The 25893-nt window shown below is 33.7% G+C and overlaps 1 protein-coding gene across 1 annotated transcript in view; it reads right to left on the bottom strand.

Moving 5' to 3' along the window:
* LOC127710171 (uncharacterized) overlaps window positions 1-18915 on the bottom strand; it is a 38441-nt gene extending 19526 nt beyond the window's left edge. Inside the window, exons 1-2 of the mRNA XM_052215921.1 lie at window positions 18877-18915; window positions 10862-11088 (exon numbers count right to left, since the gene is read on the bottom strand). Coding sequence (XP_052071881.1) covers window positions 10862-11053 — 192 coding nt within the window. The 5' untranslated portion in view covers window positions 11054-11088; window positions 18877-18915. The remainder of the gene's footprint in view (window positions 1-10861; window positions 11089-18876) is intronic.
* Between the last annotated feature and the right edge of the window lie 6978 nt (window positions 18916-25893).

Here is a 25893-nt window from a genome sequence, read left to right as displayed (position 1 = left end):
CCTGTTTGGTGTGTATCTCCTACCATATCATTATTATTTGCTTTTAAATATAAATCAGAAATAACCAACTTAAAATAGAAAATTTTATAAGAAAAAAAAAAGGAAAAAAAGAAAAAAAATTCGTAAGGGTTCCGCGGAACCCAGTGTCTCGCCTACTTTTTCTGTTAATCGCAGGCTCAACAAAAATGAGGAAGTAAATCAATAAAAATATTCCTCTTGATACTATCTTTTGATTGTAAGAAGCTTCTGTCCAAGTTTGGTAAAAATCCAGGATAGTTTATGAATCTAATAAATGTTTAAAAACTTTAACTGCAGACTGAATGTAATGTTAACTTGAAGAAAACTAAATTTCCTTCTAGATACTAGCATTTGATCATAAACAAGCTTCTGTCCAAGTTTGGTACAAATCCAAAATAGTATAAGAAAGTTATTAAAATTTTAAAAACTTTAACCACATAGTGAATATGTTGTTTCCTGGCAGAAAATCTAAGTCCATTTAAAAGTAAAATACGGAAAAAATGGAATTATTTTTTTACAAAATGTCCTTCTAGATATTAGCTTTTGATCATAAACAAGCTTCTGTCCAAGTTTGGTTCAAATCCAAAATAGTATAAGAAAGTTATTAAAATTTTAAAAACTTTAACCACAGAGTGAATGTGTTGTTTCCTGGCAGAAAATCTAAGTCCATTTAAAAGTAAAATAAGGAAAAAATGGATTTATTTTTTTTACAAAATTTACTTCTAGATACTATCTTATGATCATAAACAAGCTTCTGTCCAAGTTTGGTACAAACCAAGGATAGTTTAAGAAAGTTATTAAAATTTTAAAAACTTTAACCACAGAGTGAATGTAATATTTCTCGGCAGAAAAACTAAGTCCATTTATAAGAAAAATACGGAAAAAATGGAATTTTATTTTTACAAAATTTACTTCTGGATACTATCTTATGATCATAAACAAGCTTCAGTCCAAGTTTGGTAGAAATCCAGGATAGTTTAAGAAAGTTATTAAAATTTCAAAAACTTTAACCACAGAGTGAATATTTGTGGACGCCGCCGACGACGACGACGACGCCGACGGAATGTAGGATCGCTATGTCTCGCTTTTTCGACTAAAGTCGAAGGCTCGACAAAAAGGAAAAAAAAAAAATCCCCCCCCCCCCAAATTTTTTTAACCCCCTTATGATTCATCACCCCCAAACTCAATCCCAGCCTTCCCTTTGTGGTATGGTACCTTGCAGTACAATTTCAGAGAGATCCATACACTTGTCAACACAAGTTATTGTCTGGAAACTAGAAAAATGTGTTTTTTGCCCCTTTTTGGCCCCTAATTCCTAAAATATTGAGGCAATTACCCCCATCATAAATCCAAGCCTTCCCTTTGTGGTATGGTACCTTGCAGTACAATTTCAGAGAGATCCATACACTTGAACACAAGTTATTGTCTGGAAACTAGAAAAATGCTTATTTTTGGCCCCTTTTTGGCCCCCAATTCCTAAACGTTTCGGCAATTACCCCCAAACTCAATTCCAGCTTTCCCTTTGTGATATGGAACCTTGTAGTACAATTTCAGAAAGATCCATACACTTACACACAAGTTATTGTCATGAAACTAGAAAAATGCTTGTTTTTTGCCCCTTTTTTGGCCCCAAATTCCTAAAATTTTGAGGCAATTACCCCCAAAATCAATCCCAGCATTCCTTTTGTGATATGGAACCTTTTGGTACAATGTCAGAGAGATCCATAGACTAACACACAAGTTATGTCTGGAAATTACAAAAATGCTTATTTTTGGCCCCTTTTTGACCCCTAATTCCTTTACTGTTGGTACCATAACCCCCAAAATCAATCCCAACCTTCCTTTTGTGACATTGAACCTTGTGGTAAAATTTCATAGAGATCCATTCACTTAAACTAAAGTTAGAGTGCGAAAACCAATGTGTCTTCGGACGACGCCGACGATGCCAACGTCATACCAATATACGACCACAAAAATTTTTTTGCGGTCGTATAAAAAGTTATTATACACTAGATTCATAGAGGTTACTGCTGTGAAATTCAGCATTGAGGCAAGGACATTTTGAGATTTTTGGTTTTCAGCCATTAATCATTGCCTCTAATTTTAGTTGACACATTCTGTATGTTTGTGCCTGTCCCAAGTCAGGTGCCTGTAATTCAGTGGTAGTCGTTTGTTGATGTGTTACATATTTGTTTTTCGTTCATTTTTTTGTACATAAATTACGCCGTTAGTTTTCTCGTTTGAATTGTTTTACATTTGTCATTTCGAGGTCTTTTATAGCTGACTATATGCGGTATGGGCTTTGCTCATTGTTGAAGGCCATACGGTGACCTCCAGTTGTTAATTTCTGTGTCATTTGGTCTCTTGTGGAGAGTTGACTCATTGGCAATCATACCACATCTTCTTTTTTATATACATTGTTAATTATAGGTCAACCTTAAAGAATCATACTGACCCAGGAACAAAGTGTGAGGTTTATAAGTGTCTGCGTACAAAGTTTTGTCAATTAAAGTGCTACAGTTCAAAGCGTATGCACCAAACACATACCATACACTATTTAACTATCGTCAAATTGAGTAAAGTCAGAAGGATAAAGTCAAGGTCAAAGTGATACGACTTCAGTTATGATATGTCGAAAGACCATGATGCAACTGCCGACTGAGTTTGATAACCCAAAGTTTAACTTAATGAAACGGCCACAAATTTGATAAAGTCAACTATCATAATCATTTCTATGATTCAACCTTTTCTTTGAGTACTTAGAGAAAATTTAAGTATAGTGTTTTATTCTTGCCTCCATCTGTTTTATTTGTATAAAATGTCATAGGCATAGATATATAGAAAAATTATTTGCCAAAAATATTATGTTAAACGTGATTAATAAACAAACAAACAATAACAAAAGTTATGCACGGTTTTTATGCATTATATATATAGGAAAGTCATTTTTCTAGAAAACTTAAGACTCATTGTTTTAAACACTTTAAAATATATAAGGTAAATTACTGTCTATGTATTACATGGAAAAATGTTGTTTAATAAGTTCTACAGAACTTGTCTTACATGTCTTAGCACACTGGGTTATTCAAAGAAGTAGAAGCGGACTTGGCTGCTTTTAATACACTTGACTACTTGTACTAAAGTAATCCTTATCCTTGTGACAGTTTGTGTAGGTGTTAATCTTAACACTAAGGTCAAGCTGTGAACTATCGTTGAGTCAATGTTTTCTGCTGTCAGTTTGGACCCACTTGAGCATGCTGAAGGTCCTTATATCTGCATTGAAATGTGAGGAGGACGGAGGAGACCCCTGAAACCGGGATTATTGTACTCCTGTTTGGGAGGTTCAAATGTAGAGATCTCACGCATGTCTGGGGAATCCCGTAGGAAAGCATACAGGTATCATAAACATACAAAATGGCTGACAGTTCAAAAGTATGCATAATTTATAGAGGTCAAACCTCATACCAATTACAAACGTAAAAATTGAAAAGAATACAGTATTCTTAACTATAAGAATACTTTTATTTCATGAATAAACACCTCGAAATAAATATCAGGCCCTCTAAATTTTCTATGAATTGTTTGTAGAAACTGCTGTCTCATGTAGATCTCTATTTGTATTGATTTTATCTTCCCAGCAGGGCAGATTCGCAAGGTAGTGTATGCAAGTTATATATCGAACAGTCTCTGGGTATTGTGTTTAGATGGACCGACAGACAGATACAATTACTATATCCCCTGCTACAAGAGTTACAGAAGACTATTTGAAAATTACGGGTCACTGGGCTTAAATGGATTTCTGTACCTAATTTCGTATGTTTAAGTTTCTTTTTTCAATATTTAAACTGCATAAAGAATTTAACTGTGAATAAAGAAAATGTTTTAAGGTATATTACATTTATTTAACATGTTTAACATATAATCTTATCATTATTTTAACCTTCAATTCTCTTAGTATGATTTTAGCCTTCGATCCTCTAAGCACCATTTTAGCCTTCAATCCTCTTAGCATTATCTAAGCCTTCATTCCTCTAAGCATTAGTTTAGCCTTCAATCGTCTCAGCATTATTTTAGCCTTCAATCATCTTAGCATTATTTCAGCCTTCAATCGTCTTAGCATTATTCTAGCCTTCAATCATCTTAGCATTACGTTTAGTCTTCAATCCTCTTAGTATTATTTCAGCCCTCAATCGTTTTATCATTATTTTAGCCTTCAATCCTCTTAGCATTATTTTAGCCTTAAAATGTCTTAGCATTTTTTTAGCCTTCAATCCTCTTAGCATTATTTCAGCCTTCAATCGTCTTAGCATTATTTTAGCCTTCAATCATCTTAGCATTATTTTAGCCTTCAATCCTCTTAGCATTATTTTAGCCTTCGATCATCTTAGAATTATTTTAGCCTTCCATCATCTTAGAATTATAGTAGCCTTCCATCCCTTCGATCCTCTAAGCTTTATTTCAGCCTTCAATCATAGTAGAATTATTTTAGCCTTCAATCCTTTCAGCATTATTTTAGCCTTCAATCCTTTCAGCATTATTTTAGCCTTCAATCCTGAATTATTTTTGCCATAAAAATCGTCTTTAATAAAAATGTTTAAGAATTATTTAAGCCTTCAAATATTTTTAATCATGTTTATATTAATGTTTAAGAATTATTTAAGCCTTCCGTCGGCTTAAAAATATTTTAGCCTTCATTCCTTTTAGCATTTTTTCAGCCTTCAATCCTCTTAGCATAATTTTAGCCTTCAAACGTTTTAGCACAATAGTAATATAAATTTCATAAAAATCTGGCAAGAAGTGTACACATTAGAGTGCTTATAATGCAATTTTCCATATTTTCTTTTAAAAAAAATTGATCAGCACTGATTTTCGAAATTGTCCAAGACATTGCTGATATAAACCTATGATATAAGTTTCATAAAAATCTGGAAAGAATTGAACACATGAGAGAGTTAGCGACTTAATTTTCCATACAATTAATGTTTCAAGGGGCATAACTCTTTTAAAAATAATTGTTCGGCACTGATTTTCAAACTCATCCAAGACATTGCTAATACAAACCTATGATATAAGTTCCATAAAAATCTGGCAAGAATTGTATAATGAGAGCGCTAATGTTGCAATTTACAATAAAATTAATGTGTCCAAGGGGCATAACTCTTTAAAAAAAATTTGATTGGCACTGGTTTTCGAACTCGTCTAAGACATTGCTAATATAAACCTATGACTTAAGTTTCATATAATGCTGGCAAGAATTGTACATTGAAGAGCGCTAACGATGCAATTTACCATAAAATTAATGTGTCCAAGGGGCATAACATTTTTAAAAATAATTGATCGGCACTGATTTTCGAACTCATTCAAGACATTGCTAATATAAACCTATGATATAAGTTTAATAAACATCTGGCAAGAATTGTACATGTGAGAGAGCTAACAAGACCGGACATACTCAGGACGGTATTCCAATGTCCCTATCAGCGCTTTATACAGAGAACAAAAACCATTCCAAAAATCTTAATACACGGTTAGATTCGGCATATCAGAGAACCCCCAATAATTCAACTTTTGGTGAAATCAAACAAATTTTAATTTTTGATCCTTTTGGACCTTAATGTGGGCCAATATGAGAACGGGGCCCAATATTAAAAAAAAACTTAATACACAGTTATATTCGGCATATCAACATGATCAAAGAACCACATTGATTAAATGTTTGATGAAATCAAACATAGTTTAATTTCGGACCCTTTGAACATCAACGTAGACTATCTTAAAAACAGGGCCCAAAATCCAAAATCTAAATACCCAATTAGATTCAGCATATTAAAGAACCCGAAGAATTCAAGAATTTAAATTAAACCCCATTTAAATTGGTCAAAAAAATAATTTATACAAAATATAAGATAGTATTTAACCCCTAATTCCTATCAAAATGGTAAGGACAGTAACCCCTAAAATATATCCCAACCTTCATGTTGGTATGGAACCTTCTGGTACAATTTTATAGAGATCCATAGATTTATACTCATCAAGTTATAATGTGCTGAAACAAGAAAAATGCTTGTTTTTGGCCCCTTATTTCTAAACAGTTAGGTTAATAACCCCTAAAATCATTTCCAAACATGCTTTTGAGGTATAGAAGCCTGTGGTACAATTTTATAGAGATCGATTCATTTATACTCAGTTATTGTCTGGAAACTAAATGTCTGTGGATGAAAACGACATCGCCAAACCATTATCACCAATTCTATGGCCACAAATTTTTGCAATCGTATGAAATCTCTGAAATGTTCTAAAAATTTACATTTCAGTGACAAGAACTCCTATAATGGATCTTCAGATTTATCAGAAAATCTAACATTAGATAGACCTTAACTTGGTTATAACTTTTGCTTTGTCAGTTTTGTATCAACTACCATGACAACTTATTTTTTTTTAGATATAAAAATACAATCAAAGAGCATGATTCCTCTGAGGGATACGATTGCTATTGTTTTCATTGATATTAGTATATTATTCTCGAAGATAATTCAACTGCACATGTATTCTCTATTTGATTAGTTTTTCAACTTTAGAAAATAGTCAATCTCTGATACAAGTGTATGAACAATGTAATTATTGTGTTTTATTTTTGTACTCTCAATTCCAAGTTTACTATCCACAGCAGTCACTGATATATTATATAGAGAGAAGGTATCTCACTTCGTACCTTATCATCCATTTTCCTACGTGAATTCTAAGAGGAATCCCAATTCTAATTCATTAAATATTTAATTTCCTTTAGGTCAGTGGGCATGACTCCTTTCCATACACATTTATCTGCTTAATTATTGCCATCGCTTTTGATATAATTCGACGTCTATCGACAGAACGGATCAATTTTACTCGTCATGTCGTCATATTTTGATTCTTACTTGACCGAAGTATTGTATGGGCGACAACTCTAAAACTGGTTCCCTGCATTAAATGTTCAAATGTTAATGAACAACACGATAAAGTACGAGAGTTACCCATAACAGTATAAAGTATAAATAAACTCATGCTGTTCACAATCTATCAATGATCAAATTTTAACAAAACAGGAATAATAGCAAATAAACACATATGAAAGTTACTTAAATTATTACAACATGCTAAAGAAATTTTACTTTTTTAATAAAATGCTCCGCAGGGCGCAGCTTGATACGACCGCAGAGGTCGAACCCTGAACAGTTGGGGCAAGTATGGACACAACATTCAAGCTTGATACAGCTTTGCATTTGGATTGTGATTAAATATTTGACACAGCATAGGTTTCTGACACAGAATGAATGTGGTCTAAGAACTAAAAAAATTTTAAATTGGACATTCACCTATTATGGTCCAATATCCAAAATCTAAATACATGGTTAGATTCAGCATATCAAAGAACCCCAAGAGTTCAATTTTTGATGAAATCAAACAAAGTTTAATTTTGGACCCTTTGGACCTCAATGTGGACCAATTTAAAAACGGGGCCCAAAATCCAAAAACTAAATACACGGTTAGATTCAGCATATTAAAGAACCCCAAGAATTCAAGAATAAAACCCCATTGAAATTGGTCAAGAAATAATTTATCTAAGCAATTTATACGAAGTATCTTCTTTTGCACAATACTGTGCAATTAAATATTTCTTGCTACTGCGCAATACTGTACAATTGACAATTTCTTGCTATTGTGCAATATTGTGCTATTGGATATTTCTTGCTATTGCGCAATACTGTGCTTAAAATACTTAAAATGGAAAATTTTAAAAGAAAAAAAAAAAGGAAAAAAAAAAAAATCCCCCCCCCCCCAAATTTTTTGAACCACCTTATGATTCATCACCCCCAAACTCAATCCCAGCCTACCCTTTGTGGAATGGTACCTTGCAGTACAATTTCAGAGAGATCCATGCACTTGAACACAAGTTATTGTCTGGAAACTAGAAAAATGTGTTTTTTGGCCCCTTTTGGCCCCAAATTCCTAAACATTTAGGGCAATTACCCCCAAACTCAAACCCAGCTTTCCCTTTGTGATATGGAACCTTGTAGTACAATTTCAGAAAGATCCATACACTTACACACAATTTATTGTCCTGAAACTAGAAAATGCTTGTTTTTTGCCCCTTTTTGGCCCCTAATTCCTAAAATATTGAGGCAATTACCCCCATCATCAATCCCAGCCTTCCCTTAGTGGTATGGTACCTTGCAGTACAATTTCAGAGAGATCCTTACACCTGAACACAAGTTATTGTCTGGAAACTAGAAAAATGCTTATTTTTGGCCCCATTTTGGCCCCCAATTCCTAAATGTTTCGGCAATTACCCCCAAACTCAATTCCAGCTTTCCCTTTGTTATATGGAACCTTGTAGTACAATTTCAGAAAGATCCATATACTTACACACAAGTTATTGTCATGAAACTAGAAAAATGCTTGTTTTTTGCCCCTTTTTGGCCCCTAATTCCTAAAATTTTGAGGCAATTACCCCCAAAATCAATCCCAGCATTCCTTTTGTGATATGGAACCTTGTGGTACAATGTCAGAGAGATCCATACACTAACACACAAGTTATGTCTGGAAGTTACAAAAATGCTTATTTTTGGCCCCTAATTCCTTTACTGTTGGTACCATAACCCCCAAAATCAATCCCAACCTTCCTTTTGTGGTATTGAACCTTGTGGTAAAATTTCATATAGTTCCATTCACTTAAACTAAAGTTAGAGTGCGAAAACCAATGTGTCTTCGGACGACGCCGACAACGACGATGACGCCGACAACGACGACGACGCCAACGTCATACCAATATACGACCACAAAATTTTTTTTGCGGTTGTATAAAAATCTTTGATCAATGATGAGCAACAAGTTTCTTAACGTTGATAATATCAGTCAGGGGACTTATTGAAATAAGTGATTTTTAAATCACTTATTTAAGTAGCAAATTCGAAGTTTTGTCATGAATTGTGATTTTGTAGTTTTACAAAAATTTTAAACACAAAGGTTAAGATAATATCTTTTCATTAGTAAAATTGAAAAAAAATGAACTTTTTGCTTCATTTTAGCAGCAAGGTCTATGCCTTTGATGCAATCATTTAGCTGCAAATTCTATTTTAGTTGAAAAATTGCTGTAAAAATGGCTTTACATAATGAACTGATACTTTCTTAACAGATTTTTCCCAGCAGTGGGAGTATTTTTCCTGTAAAATTCAAGGTTTCATCTTCTAGTTTATGTAATAAAATTCTACTGTTCGCGATCAAAATTTCACTGTCCGGGGGTGTTGAAATTAGTGGGGGTTATTTAAATAATAATACTTAAAGAAGTGATTTTTTGAAAGGAAATTGAGGTATGATACTTAAACCAGTGATTTTTATGTCATTATCCTAGATTTAGTACAAGGTCATTACCTGACATGACCCGGTCATCCTATCAACACAGATGTTGGTTGTGATAATTTTAGCAACATAATTAGTCCCTGGATCATTAGTATTCTATACCTATTTAAAGCTACAATAAAATTAAATCACTTAGTCTAGTGATTAATTTGTACTACTTAAATAGGTGATTATTAAAGAAAGATAACTCCAACCTTTATGGACATAATGTTACTTGAATCAGTGATTTAGAAAATCACTCACTTAAGTAAGTCCCCTGACTGAATATGGAAGACTCCATTGCGGCTGAAGGGGTGTTTTAGTTCTACCATTACGTTGTTGACTACATTTTTTTCATTTAAATGTTGCATATGATTTAAAATCATGCAACAACAATAACCCTAAATAGCAGATAGACACAGAAAGGATCTCTTGAGTTTCAAATTAATCAATGGAGTGGGGAAACCAGATCAACCATTTAGTCTGATACCCCTGGAAGTCAAGAAAACAATATGCATGCGCATAATTACCTAAACAAACCGTTAGAATTATGATTTGATTTAGGTCAATTGTAGCATGGACGTTTATTATATGTTAGTTAAGAGTCCTAGATGGTTATCCATTTCTTTATGGAAGTTCAATATCAAAGTTTCAGTTTCATAACGGTAACCATGGTAACATATAAGAAAAACTCCACTTCAGTACTTATCTGACAGAAATAGTTTTATCGGAACAACTCTGATGATGATGAACTCGCATTTTAACATAACTGCGGAATTCCCTCTTTGACATGTTTCTAAATATATAAAACCCTAAATATAAATACTGCTTAATTCTGATTTTCCGTATTGAAAAATAAACGCATATAAAAAAGGGATACATCAAAACATGAAGATTATGAGATGAGAATTATAGGATAGTTGTTTAAATTCAATCTGTTTGTTTGTTTTTACCTTTTATAACAAGACAATCTTAAGAATCTGAGGTGTTCCTTAATATAAAGCACAAAACGGTTGACGTGAGGGCCTTGGAAGACCTTGGAATAGGAGTCAATGGTAAAAGTCTACAGATTGCTTGACAGCAATTGTATCCCAAAAACTGCATTTCACCACCTTTAACCTGCTCTATATTTAGCAACATCATCCAGGTTTATTAATATATTAAATCCCCAGATACAATTTAGAAACAAGACACCCTAAGAAACATTCAGGTACAGTTTGGTAGCAATTCGCCTAGTTTCAGAGCAGAAGATTTTTTAAAAAGTTTATGGTAATGGATTGACGACATCCTTCATCAGTCCCAAAGAGGCCTTCAGATGCAAGAGCCATTGGGGCTAATTCACTTGATAAGAAAAGTTTATTGATTACTTAATTCAAATATTAATTTACTTGATCTGTGTATTGACAATGGGATCATGGTCCAACATGTTAAATATAAATCCAAGTATCAATGTAGAGATACTTACATCTGATATATCTCTCCATGCTGTATTGAAAAAAGCAGTATCTATTGTATTATCATGATGAGCTAGTTTATTCCTGTAACATTTTATCCTGGATAGATCAGATCCTGGAGTTGTTTCCCCTGGTAGTGGTAGACTGGCAAATCCATTGATTGGCGGATTGATAGATGTCAAGTTTCTGATCAAACAGATCATCAATGTTACATCAAATGTTTTGGAATCTGGAACCCCTGTAACATCAAAAGCAACAGAAATGTATCACTTATAGTCCTAAAATCAGTGTTAAAAGGTTAAGCCAGTTTAAATATTACGTAAAACTAATTACAGCTAAAATATTACTTTAAAAATATTGACAAAAATATTACTTTAAAAATACTGACAAAAATATTACTGTTATAAGATTTTTTATACTATTATATCTTTGAAATAATCAATAATTTCATTTACACGTTATAACATTGTATAAGAGGACAAGGTTTTTTAATTTGTAGCCTGTTTACAGAATTTTTGTGTGAAAGATTGGAGTCAGTCAGTTGGATATTTTTTTTTATAAGACATAAATATGTATAGAATTACTGTGTACTTCAGTTTTATCATGTTTATAACAATAATTATGCTCTCCCCTTTTTGTCATCATTCTTTATGTTATGGGGACAAGCATTTTTTCTCAGATGTTTTAAACATACAATGCATATGTCATCCTCATATAAATTTGTAAAAGGGGAGGGGGATTATGCTCATTAACAATCAGGACATAAATGGTCATTACAGGATAAAATAAACATATTGCACAAAAAATACAGTTTACCACTCGGGAAGCAGACCCGTCCAATGTGAAAGACGAGATATTGGTTTCGTCTTTTTTGCCAGTTAACCCCACTTTTGATATCTAATTATAAATAGATGAAAATTTTTCGTACAATCTATGAGACAAGAAAATTTCAAATTGTTCATGGTAATCTTCTGTTATTTTTTATTTAAAGTCTTTATCATTAGGACGGGACCGTTTAGTATTTAAGAATGAAACAGCTTATCCAAAATGGTTCAAAACAAGCATTCTTAGATTATTGCATGGCAATACATAGTCCCCTACCACTTAAAAATTCATTATACTGGAACAAAATGCTAACTTGTTCTATAACTTGTCATGGTGTAAACAAATAGAAAATATCAAGTCAATATCTTCAAGCATGACTAAAAACAGTGTGAAAAACTGAATATATGAGAGAATTTTTTCAAGTCCAAGGACCATAACTCTGCACAAAATTATCAGACTGAAACAAAAATTTGAACTTGATCTGTAACTTGTCATGATAAAACTATATACCAATTGTCAATCAATATCTTCAAGCATGACGAAAAAAAGTGTGGAAAACTTATAACACTCTAACATGTAATACAATGTATATCTATTTTCGAATTACAATCAAATATAATTAATAGTTCCAAATATTTTTTTCTTTCATTTGTCACAAACTAATATAGATTGGTAACTTATCTATAAAATGGCAACAACTTTTATTTACACAATGTAATGTAATGAAATATATACTTTAATAAAAATAGAATATTATCTAATTAAAGGATTTCACTTAATAAAAAAAAAAAATATAATATATATATATATATATATACATGTAGCATTCAGAAAATTAGTTTATACAAAATAACATATAAACCTGCCACAAAATTCCTCAAACAATTTACCAAAGAATGTCTTTTAAAAAATTAGTTATCTCCCTTTGTACAGATATATGGTTTAACATAGTACTCTAACATTAGTTATGGATTTTTTTTATGGACCATAACTCTGGACTTAATCATCAACTTGATCTATAACTTGTCATTTATATAAAACTATATACCAAATATCAAATCAATATCTTCAAGAACGAAGAAAAAAAGTGTGGAAAGCTGAGTTGCCGGACTGACGGACGGACAGACGGACGGACAGACGGACAGAGTGCAAACCTAAAGTCCCCGTCGACTTCGTCGGTAGGGGACTAATAAAATCTTATGGAATTATGACAAAAAAGGAAAAAAAAAAAATTTAAGTTACCAATTCAACTCTGTAATTAGATCTTTAAATACTGTTTTATTGGTATTGATATTGATTATGTTATCAGTAAATTAAAAGCAAACTAAATATTATTGTTATATACATATGCACATTCATGGCTCTACAATCTGTTGATACCTGTATCTTGGCATTGCACAAGGTCGTATTTTTCTCCTGACTGTTTATGACATCTTTACACTAAATCCATTGGATGTTGGATGTGTAATGATTGTTAATTTAGTCTTAGATACATGATTTCTTATTAGTTGTTACTGGCTTTGAACTAGCTGTCAGTAACTGAGAGTACTCTCAGATCTGTACTTAGTGTCTTTTTGTTGTTGGGATGTACAAGTAACCGGCCACGTCCACTTGTTTTTGTTAGATGTATTTCTATTTGTATCCATCGGCTGAGTTAAGCCTTTTTCAACTGAATTTTATAGTTCGTTCTTATGTTGTACTATTACACCACTGTCCCAGGTTAGGGGAGGGTTGGGATCCCGCTAACATGTTTAACCCCCCACATTCTGTATGTACGTGCCTGTCCTAAGTCAGGAGCCTGTATTTCAGTGGTTGTCTTTTGTTGTTGTGTTACATATATTTGTTTTTCGTTCATTTTTTTGTACATAAATTAGGCCGTTAGTTTTCTCGTTTGAGTTATTTTACATTTGTCATTTCGGGGCCTTTTATAGATGACTATGCGGTATGGGCTTTGCTCATTGTTGAAGGCTGTACCGTGACCTATAGTTGTTAATTTCTTTGTCATTTGGTCTCTTGTGAAGAGTTGTCTCATTGGCAATCATACCACATCTTTTTTCTATTTATTGTGAAGTGCTACATATGCATGTGCTATTAACATAGGTTTTCGTTCCGTAAAATTATTTCATAAACAACATTTCCAGATCTTTTCGAATGTTAGAAACTTATTTTTAAGAACACGAACAAAAACAGATTATTTTCATTTAACACAACTATTTATCATTTCTGTTTACATTTAACAAGAGTGCACACGCTGAAATGTCTCACCTGTTTTATTTATCATTGATTTTAAGTTGAAAGTCTGTAATATGAAGGTTTTACTACAACAGTCAAGGGTATAACTTAAATAAGTTATTACAGATAATTTCATGAGTTGTCTACTCTTTATTTCTAAAATTTCTTCATCTGTAGTAACATATGTTTGATATTTATTAAATAATAATAAGTATTTTCATTTTTGGTGGCCACTTGGGAATTCTTGAAACTTTGCGCAGTAACTTAATCATGTTAATACATAGCCTTGATAACTAGTTTTCAAACTAAATAAATACATTTTAATCAACCATGGTAAATCAATGAGACAAGGATTTCAAGTGATGAAACTTAGCTGTAATAACAAGGCTTAGTTATTACAGGCATGTAACTCGTTACATGTATTATATGAGTCACTTGGGAATTACTTGGAAACTTGCACAGAACCTTATTACATGCTCTGATCATTATTTCTTACAATAAATTAAAATACATTGTGATTAAGCATGATATATATATATGTCTGAGCAAAGGCTTTGAAGTTATGTAGAGAAGCTGTAATAACACCCTTTAGTTATTACAGGCATATTTTTTCTGTAATAACATAGGTGTACTATGCATGATTGCCAAACTATGAACTGTTATATCTTTCTAAAGTTTAGTATACATAGAGACAATAATAATATCAATAGAACTTGTATAAAATTTAACAAAAGCGAGGATATATATTGCCACTTTGAAACATGTAACATACATATGTTATCCCAGTTTTTTTTATATTTTAGCCCACAATAACGACATGTATGTAATTTTTTCTAATAACTTATTTAAGTTATACCCTTGACTGTACAAGTATCACATAAACTTAACATTATCAATGTTCTATGCAAATGAGGTGACAGTCTGATGAACCATCCCAGACAGACATGTACACTTTACAATTAATCGTGCAATCATCCAATACACCAAATATAGTACTAGTGGTCCTATAGCTAATAGTACCAGAGAAACAGATCATACCACAAAATCTAAACATTGATGGTGACCAATGATCCATGAAAATGAGTTAAAGGTCATACACGCCAACCCAGACAGACATGTACACCTTACAATTATTCTATACACCAAATTTAGTTGACCTATTGTTTAAGGAATCTGATAAACTGACAAAATTATGAAAAATTATCATTGACCAATGAACCCTGAAAATGAGGTCAAGGTCATATGAACCCTGCCAGACAGACATGCACACCTCTCAATTGTTCTATACACTAAATATAATTGACCTATTGCTTATAATATCTGAGAAATAGAACAAACCACAGAAACTAATCAAATCATGAATGTGCTGAAAAGGCAGTTACTTACAGAATTTATTATTTTTCTAGTCGGATTGATCAAACATTACTTTTCAGGAAAGGCTAATAACATTAGATATTTAGACATTTTTCAATTACTATGGCATGGAAATGATAATTCTACATTGCATTTCCAAAGAGCATATTTTTGCATGTTTTGTATGAGTATATTAATGCACAAATATCTTTTAATATAAAATGTTACCGTCTAAAGAGCAACTTAGGATTGACTTTTTCTACAAACAAATTGATTTTTTGTTTTATATTCAACTAAGTGCAATTGAATATTTAGGGTCAATTTTGATTTTCACCATTTGTGGTTATTCACATTGAGTTTTTAAAAAAAAACCATTCCTGTTCATCATGATGGTTTGGTGTGAATTTATCTCAAAAACATTTGAGTTATATGATGCATTAAGGCACTGTCTTAAAAAATTGTCCAATGAACCATGATAATGAGGTTGAAGTCAGATGCAATCTGCCAGATGGACATGTACACCGAACAATCATTCCATACACCAAATATAGTGTCCCTATTGTTCATAGTATCTGAGAAATAGATAAAACCACAAAAACTTAACATTGCCCAGTGAACCATGAAATGTGATCAAGGTCAGATGAATCCCGTCAATTGGACAAGCACACCTCACAATCATTCCATACACATGATACACCAATTATAGTAGACCTATTGCTTATAGTATCTGAGATACAGACTTGTCCGCATAACTTTAACATTGATCACTGATCCATGGAATAAGGTCAAGGTCAGATGAACCCTACCTGATGGACATGTGGACGTTGCAAGGAACCCATATATACCAAATAAAGTTATCATATGACTTATAATAAGTGAGTATTTCACTTAACAAAATAAACTGTTAACACAGAGATATGTCTCGCCTATTTGTTATTTTGATAATGCAAATGTTGAAATTAAAATAGCAATAAATTAATATGTAAGTTATGCAAATATTCAAAGTCAATGAACCATGACTGAAGGTACAGGGCTTAACAATCTCCATGGAAATGAGATATGCCAATGCTAATACAACTGCATACCAAATTTTTATATACCACTGAAATCTCATAAGTTGTTCCCTTTAAACAAACCTAAACACAAATATTAACTTGTAAACTATGTAAAAGTTTCAAAGTCAATGAACCATAATCATGATAATGAGGGTGTGGGGTTATATAATCTCCATGGAAATGAAACTTGCAAATGCCAATACATTTGCATAACCAATATCATTGACTTAACATTAGTGGTTCATCTTAAACTGACCTAATCACAAACTAATACATATAAACTATTAAGCAAAAGTTTCAAAGTCAATAGACCATAACTGAGGGGGTGGGGCCAAATAATATCCATGGAAATGAGATATGCCAATGCTTATACAACTGCATACTAGATATCATTGACATACCACTAGTGGTTCCCCATACACTGACCTAATCACAAACTAAAACATTTAAACTAAGCAAAATTGTTAGTCAATAGACCATGACTGAGAGGGCGTGGCCAAATAATCTCCATGGAAATGAGATATGCCAATGCTTATACAACTGCATACCAAATATCATTGACCTACCACTAGTGGTTCCCTATAAACTGACCTAATCACAAACTAATACATGTAAACTAAGTGAAGTTTCGAAGTCAATAGACCATGACTGAGGCATTGTGAGGGGGCGGGGCCAAATAATCTCCATGGTAAAGAAGTGTGCCAATGTAGGTCTTCTACCTTCTGAAATATAAACAAATAGTTAACGTCGTCACCCTAATGTAATACCTATGTCTTACATACTGCTACTGCGACTTTCATCACAGGCGAGACAAAAATGATACAATATTATAACGGTACATTTGAAAAGTTACTTGTTTAAGTAATGCCCCTGACTGCAACCATTTTTATGGATTCAACTGAGGGGGTGGGGCCAAATAATATCCATGGAAATGAGATATGCCAATGCTTATACAACTGCATACTAGATATCATTGACATACCACTAGTGGTTCCCCATACACTGACCTAATCACAAACTAAAACATTTAAACTAAGCAAAATTGTTAGTCAATAGACCATGACTGAGAGGGCGTGGCCAAATAATCTCCATGGAAATGAGATATGCCAATGCTTATACAACTGCATACCAAATATCATTGACCTACCACTAGTGGTTCCCTATAAACTGACCTAATCACAAACTAATACATGTAAACTAAGTGAAGTTTCGAAGTCAATAGACCATGACTGAGGCATTGTGAGGGGGCGGGGCCAAATAATCTCCATGGTAAAGAAGTGTGCCAATGTAGGTCTTCTACCTTCTGAAATATAAACAAATAGTTAACGTCGTCACCCTAATGTAATACCTATGTCTTACATACTGCTACTGCGACTTTCATCACAGGCGAGACAAAAATGATACAATATTATAACGGTACATTTGAAAAGTTACTTGTTTAAGTAATGCCCCTGACTGCAACCATTTTTATGGATTCAACTGAGGGGGTGGGGCCAAATAATATCCATGGAAATGAGATATGCCAATGCTTATACAACTGCATACTAGATATCATTGACATACCACTAGTGGTTCCCCATACACTGACCTAATCACAAACTAAAACATTTAAACTAAGCAAAATTGTTAGTCAATAGACCATGACTGAGAGGGCGTGGCCAAATAATCTCCATGGAAATGAGATATGCCAATGCTTATACAACTGCATACCAAATATCATTGACCTACCACTAGTGGTTCCCTATAAACTGACCTAATCACAAACTAATACATGTAAACTAAGTGAAGTTTCGAAGTCAATAGACCATGACTGAGGCATTGTGAGGGGGCGGGGCCAAATAATCTCCATGGTAAAGAAGTGTGCCAATGCTAATACAACTGCATACCAAATATCATTGACCTACCACTAGTGGTTCACCATAAACTAGACCTAATCACAAACTAATACATTGTTGACGCCGCCGCTGGAAACAGCATACCTATGTCTCGCTTTTTGACTCCGTCAAGGCAAGACAAAAACTTCAATTTTTCTTTTAAGCAGTCACTGAACTATGAAAATGAGGTCAAGGACAATAGACGTATGACAGACGGAAACTTCTTAATATAAGGTATCTGCAAACAAGGTATGAAGCATGTAGGTCTTCTACCTTCTGAAATATAAACAAATAGTTAACGTCGTCACCCTAATGTAATACCTATGTCTTACATACTGCTACTGCGACTTTCATCACAGGCGAGACAAAAATGATACAATATTATAACGGTACATTTGAAAAGTTACTTGTTTAAGTAATGCCCCTGACTGCAACCATTTTTATGGATTCAACATAGAACACACTCACTCAAGTGTTGTTCCTTTATACATCTAGGCCATACATACAGAAGTGAACTTAATTAAGCAACAAGTATGTAAAAAGAAATTAGTAATGAAAAAAATATTGAAGATGTTCATTAATTAATAAAATTTTTTGTTTAGTAGCCATCACCAGAAAAAAAATTTGTGAACCACATGTTAATGAAATCTTAATAAACAAAATTTCTGCAGTCACATAAAGACCTACCATTTCTTGGAATCAAAAGATTCCACTGAGCCTGGTTTATGATTCACCTTTACTTTTAAGTCCAAAAGAGTGTTGTTGCTTGTACTTAGTGTTGAGGGTAGAGAGGTAGGTGGAAATCCTCTGTCAAAATAAGTACGGACTGCTCTAGGTGTCACTCCTTTCAATAACAATGCTAATCGGACATAATTCTCCTCTTCTTCAGAAAGAGATGCCATGATTTCAGATTCGTTTTACAATAGAAACCTATATCATTGTTACTTAATGGTTCATGTATTCCTGCAAAAATTAAAAGATGTCACTGAAACATGAATATGATATGGTAATAGTAACTAGAGGCTCCAATGATGTTGATATGAAACCGGGTGGAAATAGGCATGAGTATAACAATCACTCGGTTGTAAAGATATGTGGATTCTTTATTAAAGGTCAAAGGTGACATCACAAAGTAACTTTGTCTCATATAAGGGAGCTACCATTTGATTTTTATGGGGGTGGGGGGTGGGGGGGGGGGGGGGGGGCTAGGATGAAATTTGAATAAAATAGGCAGGACAGGAGTTTTGAGTAAAAAAAAAGGCAGGATGAGACACTTGCAAAAAAAAAAGTCAGGATGACAATTTAGGTAAAAAAAAGTCAGGATAAACTTTAATAAAATGCTTCGCTGGGGCGCAGCTTGATACGACCGCAGAGGTCGAACCCTGAACAGTTGGGGCAAGTATGGACACAAAATTCAAGCTTGATACAGCTATGACTTTGGATTGTCATTAAATATTTGACACAGCATAGGTTTCTGACACATGATGAATGTGGTGTAAGAACTGGAAAAAATTTAATTTACCTATTATGGTGGAATATCCATAAACTAAATTGTTTGTTAATTTCAATATATCAAAGAATATGTAGAATTCAATGTTTGATGTAATGTAATAAAGTTGAAATTTGGACCGTTTTTGTTCAATGTGGACCAATTTGGTAACATGTATAAATAATCAAAAATCTAAATACATGGGAGCCCATTTAAATACATCATAAAGGTATTAAAATAGAAAGTGACATCATAGTCATGGCTAAAAATAAACAAAAATCCTTAATCAGCAACATTTAAAGTAATATCTAAAAATAAAATTCCTTTGTAACCATAAAAGCCCATTTAAATACATCATAAAGATATTAAAATAGAAAATGACATCATAGTCATGGCTAAACATAGCAAAAAACCCTTAATCAGCATCATTTAACAGTAATATCTAAAAATGGAAATTACATCATAAAGGTATTAAAATAGAAAATGACATCATAGTCATGGCTAAAAATAAACAAAATCCTTAATCAGCATCAGCAACATTTTATAGTAATATCTAAAAATAAAATTCCTTTGTAACCATAAAAGCCCATTTAAATACATCATAACAGATATTAAAATAGAAAATGACATCATAGTCATGGCTAAACATAGCAAAAACCTTAATCAGCATCATTTAACAGTAATATCTAAAAATAAAAATTTCTTTGCAACCATAAAAGTAAAATAGAAAATGACATCATAATCATAGCTAAAAATAAACAAAATTTTTTTTTATTGGCAAATTTTAAATGGAGTTTATTATACTAAAACAATAAATTTGCAACCATAAACATGATAAAACCCCATTTAAACACATCATAAAAGTATTAAATAATTCAACTACATCATAAGGCTATAAAAATAGAAAATGACTTCATAGTCAAGGCTAAAGGTAAACAAAAAACCTTCATCAGCAAAATTTTATATTGGCAAATTTCCAATGAAGTTTATTACACTAAAATTGTTGGCAAATTTCCAATGCATTTATTAACAATAAAGTTATTGGCAAATTTCCAATTTACATAATTTAAAAGCAGTGTAGATGAGATATTTAAATGAGTTTGAATTACCAACCTTACACTGCTTTTAAATAATGTTCTTTACTCAATTATTTGTCTATTAAAATGGAAACCCTTGTTTTTTAACCTTTTTTCCCCTTATTCCTTAAACATTAGAGCCATAACCACCCCCCCCCCCCCCCCACCCCAAAGCCAATTATTACTTTCCAATGTAACCTAAATTTCCAATATACATAATTTTAAATTTCAATTCCTCATGATATATAACCGTATCATTATTATTTTCTTTCATATATAAATCTGAAACAACCATCTTTAAATGGAAAATTTTAAAGAAAAAAAAAGGAAAAAAAAAAATCCTACCCCCCACACATTTTTTCAACCCCCTTTTGATTCATCATCCCCCACCTCAATCACAACCTTCAATTTGTGGTATGGTACATTGCAATACAATTTCACAGAGATCCATACACTTGAACACAAGTTTTTGTTGCAAACTAAAAAAATCCTTATTTTCGACCAATATTTGGCCCCTTATTCATAAATGTTTGAGCAATTAACCCCAAAACTCAATTCCTACTTTCTCTTCGTGATAAAAAATAACTAACTTAAAATGTAAATTTTAAACAAAAAAAAAAGGAAAAAAAAAAAATTACCCCTTTTTTGACCCCCGCCCCCCTTATGATTCATCACCCCCACCCCCCTTTCCCCCCAAACCAAGCTCAATAACAGCCTTGCCTTTGTGGTATGGTACCTTGTAATACAATTTTAGAGAGATCCATACACTTGAACACAAGTTATTGTCTAGAAACTAAAAAATGCTTATTTTAAACCCCTTTTTAGGCCCCTTATTACTAAACGTTTTGGGCAATTACCACAACACTCAATTCCAGCTTTCCCTTTGTGAAATGGAACCTTGTAGTAAAATTTCAGAAAGATCCATACACTTACACACAAGTTATTGTCATGAAACTAGAAAAATGCTTGTTTTTTGCCCCCTTTTGGCCCCTTATTCCTAAAATTTTGAGGCAATTAACCCCAAAATCAATCCCAGCATTGACCCTTTGTGATATGGAATCTTGTGGTACAATGTCAAAGAGATCCATATGCTAACACACAAGTTATGTCTGGAAGTTACAAAAATGCTTATTTTCGGCCCCTTTTTGGCCCCTAATTCCTTAACTGTTGGTACCATAACCCCCAAAATCAATCCCCATCTTCCTATTGTGGTATTGAACCTTATGGTAAAATTTCATAGAGATCCATTCACTTAAACTAAAGTTAGAGTGCGAAAACCATTGTGTATTAGGACGACGATGCCGGACGACGACGACGACGCCAACGTCATACCAATATACGACCTCAAAATTTTTTTGCGGTCGTATAAAAAAATAGGCAGGACCGAATAGAGTGAAAAATAAAAAGGCAGGACAGAGATTACAACTACAAAAAAAATGCAGGACAAAATTTTTCATCCTAGCCCCCCATAAAAATCAAATTGAAGCTCCCTAAAGACCCTACAAAACACAATCATAAAATACTTTAAACACAAGTGCAAAGAAAGATAACTCTGACCTGTACAAACAATCATTTTATCTTATTTGTAGATCTTGTCCTGTTGATCTTTATTTCTTTATTTCAGTTTCTCTCTATCAAATATTGTTTATAAACAAATTGAACTTAAAAAATGGGTAAACATTATTGTTTTTAAGAGCAATAAGGAGTCGACAGAATTTTAGCCATGTTGACCATGTGTTGACCTATTTGTAAATCTTTGTCCTGCAGATTTTTGATTGTCTTTGCTAGCCAAGAGTTACAATCCAGCCTCCTATTGAGAGGAGGGGCAGGATCATATTCCTTGGCTAGTGAAGAGGATACTATTGAGAGGAGAGACAGGATCATATTCCTTGGCTAGTGAAGATGATACTATTGAGAGGAGGGACAGGATCATATTCCTTGGCTAGTGAAGATGATACTATTGAGAGGAGGGACAGGATCATATTCCTTGGCTAGTGAAGATGATACTATTGAGAGGAGGGACAGGATCATATTCCTTGGCTAGTGAAGATGATACTATTGAGAGGAGGGACAGGATCATATTCCTTGGCTAGTGAAGATGATACTATTGAGAGGAGGGACAGGATCATATTCCTTGGCTAGTGAAGATGATACTATTGAGAGGAGGGACAGGATCATATTCCTTGGCTAGTGAAGATGATACTATTGAGAGGAGGGACAGGATCATATTCCTTGGCTAGTGAAGATGATACTATTGAGAGGAGGGACAGGATCATATTCCTTGGCTAGTGAAGATGATACTATTGAGAGGAGGGACAGGATCATATTCCTTGGCTAGTGAAGATGATACTTTTACATTTCAGTTTTTCTCTATTTATTGGAGTTTCCAATATAATGAAATAGCAAAAACTGAAAAATATTGTCATTTAAGGGGAATAACTCCAATAAGGAGTTGTCTGACAATTTTTGTAGAAGAAAGACTAGCTGCATGTAGACATGGTAGATATATATATATATGGTAGATCTGGACATTCTAAATATTTCTGCATTATCAGATTTCTCTAATTATAATAATTTTCATATAAATATCTTACCCCATATGTACTATCTTAACCCTTGGTGGCAAAGTTGGTTGGATGGATTGAGAATCCAACATACCTTTTTTAAACTTAAGCTACCCAAAGAAATGACTGAGGACAAGTTTGGTTCCAGTTGTCTGAGTAATTTCAGAGGAGAAGTTAACGCAAAACTATACATTTGTTATACATGTTAAACAAAGGAAGATATCAAGTGATGAGAACTGTCAACTGGTCCTGTTTACCTACTGGTTCCCAGATATGATCCAAATGGGTCAATATCCGTAATGCGCCTCAGAGTGAGGATTACTCAACTATAAACTATAAATAGAAAAAATAGAAATAAAAATTTGATAAGACCGCAGAGGTCGAACCCTGAACAGTTGGGGCAAGTATGGACACAACATTCAAGCTTGATACAGCACTGAATTTGGATTGTGATTAAAAAAAAGAAATGATTGTAACAGGATGCTGTTACAAAGTCTCCCAAACGAAGCTCCCATAATTCGTAATTCCCAGGGTCGTCTGACATTGGGCAAACTCCAGTGAAAATTGGTTTGGTAAAGTTATATGCATTAGTGATGCCTGGGGACTAACCCTGTATATCATTCAAATCATCTTGGCATGACAAACCAGAATATATATGGTTTAGGGGTGGGGATCTCGACCACTTACAAGATACTAGAACATTGGGGGTAGGGGGAACCCCTGGGGACTGACCCTATACGTCATTCAAATGTTCGAGACATGACGAACAGGAATATATATGGTTTTGGGGTGGGGATCTCGAGCATTTACAAGATATTAGAACATTGGGGTGGGGGAACCCCTGGGGACTGAACCTATACGTCATTCAAATGTTCAAGACATGACGAACAGGAATATATATGGTTTAGGGGTGGGGATCTTGACCATTTATCAGATATTAGAACATTTGGGGTGGGGGGAACCCCTGGGGACTGACCCTATACGTCATTCAAATGTTCATTACATGACGAACAGGAATATATAGGGTTTAGGGGTGGGGATCTCAACCATTTACAAGATATTAGAACATTGGGGGTGGGGGGAACCCCTGGGGACTGACCCTATACGTCATTCAAATATTCGAGACATGACGAACAGGAATATATTTAGTTTAGGGGTGGGGATCTCGACCATTTACAAGATATAAGAACTTTCTAAAAAGGCAGGGGGTGGGGGATGACCCCTGGGGACTAACCCTGTATATCATTCAAACCATCTTCGCATGACAAATCAGAATATATATGGTTTAGGGGTGGGGATCTTGACCACTTAGAAGATATTAGAACTTTCTTAAATGGCAGGGGGTGGGGTGACCCCTGGGGACTAACCCTGTATTTCATTTGATGTGCTTTATCATGACAAACCAGAATATATATGGTTTAGGGGTGGGAATCTCGACCATTTACAAGATATTAGAACTTTCTCAAATGGCAGGGGGTCGGGATGACCCCTGGGGACTAACCCTGTATATCATTCAAACCATCTTAGCATGACAAACCAGAATATATATGGTTTAGTGGTGGGGATCTTGACCACTTACAAGATATTAGAACTTTCTTAAATGGCAGGGGGTGGGGGTGGCCCCTGGGGACTAACCCTGTATTACATTTGATGTGCTTTATCATGACAAACCAGAATATATAGGGTTTAGGGGTGGGGATCTCGACCATTTACAAGATATTAGAACTTTCTCAAATGGCAGGGGGTCGGGATGACCCCTGGGGACTTACCCTGTATTTCATTTAATGGGCTTTATCATTTAGAACATTTTCAATTAAAAAGATTGTGTCTATCACAAACGGTTTTCAATTTATAATCATTTGAAAATTTAAAAAAATAAAATCCCATAGGGTTCTATAGTAAAACCCTCTTTTCTTTTTGCCCCTCAAAGTACCCCTTTATAAACCCCATTGCACAAACAAAACCCTGATTGCACCACTAGACATGTTAGTCTAACATATTGTGAAACCCTAAGTTAATCTGACAAGCGGTTTTGGAGAACGGGTGCGGACAAGTTCAAATTTAAAAGCGGCGGAAGAGGAAGAAGAAGAAGAAGAAGAAGAAGAAGAAGAAGAAGAAGAAGAAGAAGAAGAAGAAGAATAATAATAATAATAATAAGAACTGAGCAAAAATAATAAGTCTTCCCAAACTTCGTTTGGAAGACTTAATAAGACAAAACTTTTATGGTAGTACTGCATCTTTAAATTTAGTCAATCAGCAAATCAGCCATGCTTTTCTTCTTAGGCTGTGTGAGAACCTTCTTCCAATTTTACAATATGGACAGAGGAATTGAAGAAAACGCTACCATTGTCGCCTATGGGAAATGAATTACGCATTAATTCATTAAGCTTCTAGAAACACCACTTAAGAATTTTACCAGTATAAATGCAGTTGGATGGCAATCAAAATAAGTTATTATGAAGACTCAAACTAAAATGTCAGAGGTGTTAGTATAACCTTTTTTATATAAAGCTTAAAATCTGTAAGGTAATGGATGCATTAAAATTAGTCTTTCCAGTCCCCATCCCCAACTCTA

The sequence above is a fragment of the Mytilus californianus genome, unplaced genomic scaffold (assembly GCF_021869535.1).
Source record: "Mytilus californianus isolate M0D057914Y unplaced genomic scaffold, xbMytCali1.0.p SCAF_7, whole genome shotgun sequence".
NCBI lineage: Eukaryota > Metazoa > Mollusca > Bivalvia > Mytilida > Mytilidae > Mytilus > Mytilus californianus.
The sequence above is the reverse complement of the archived record's forward strand: the minus strand, read 5'-3'. Positions and strand labels throughout refer to the sequence as shown.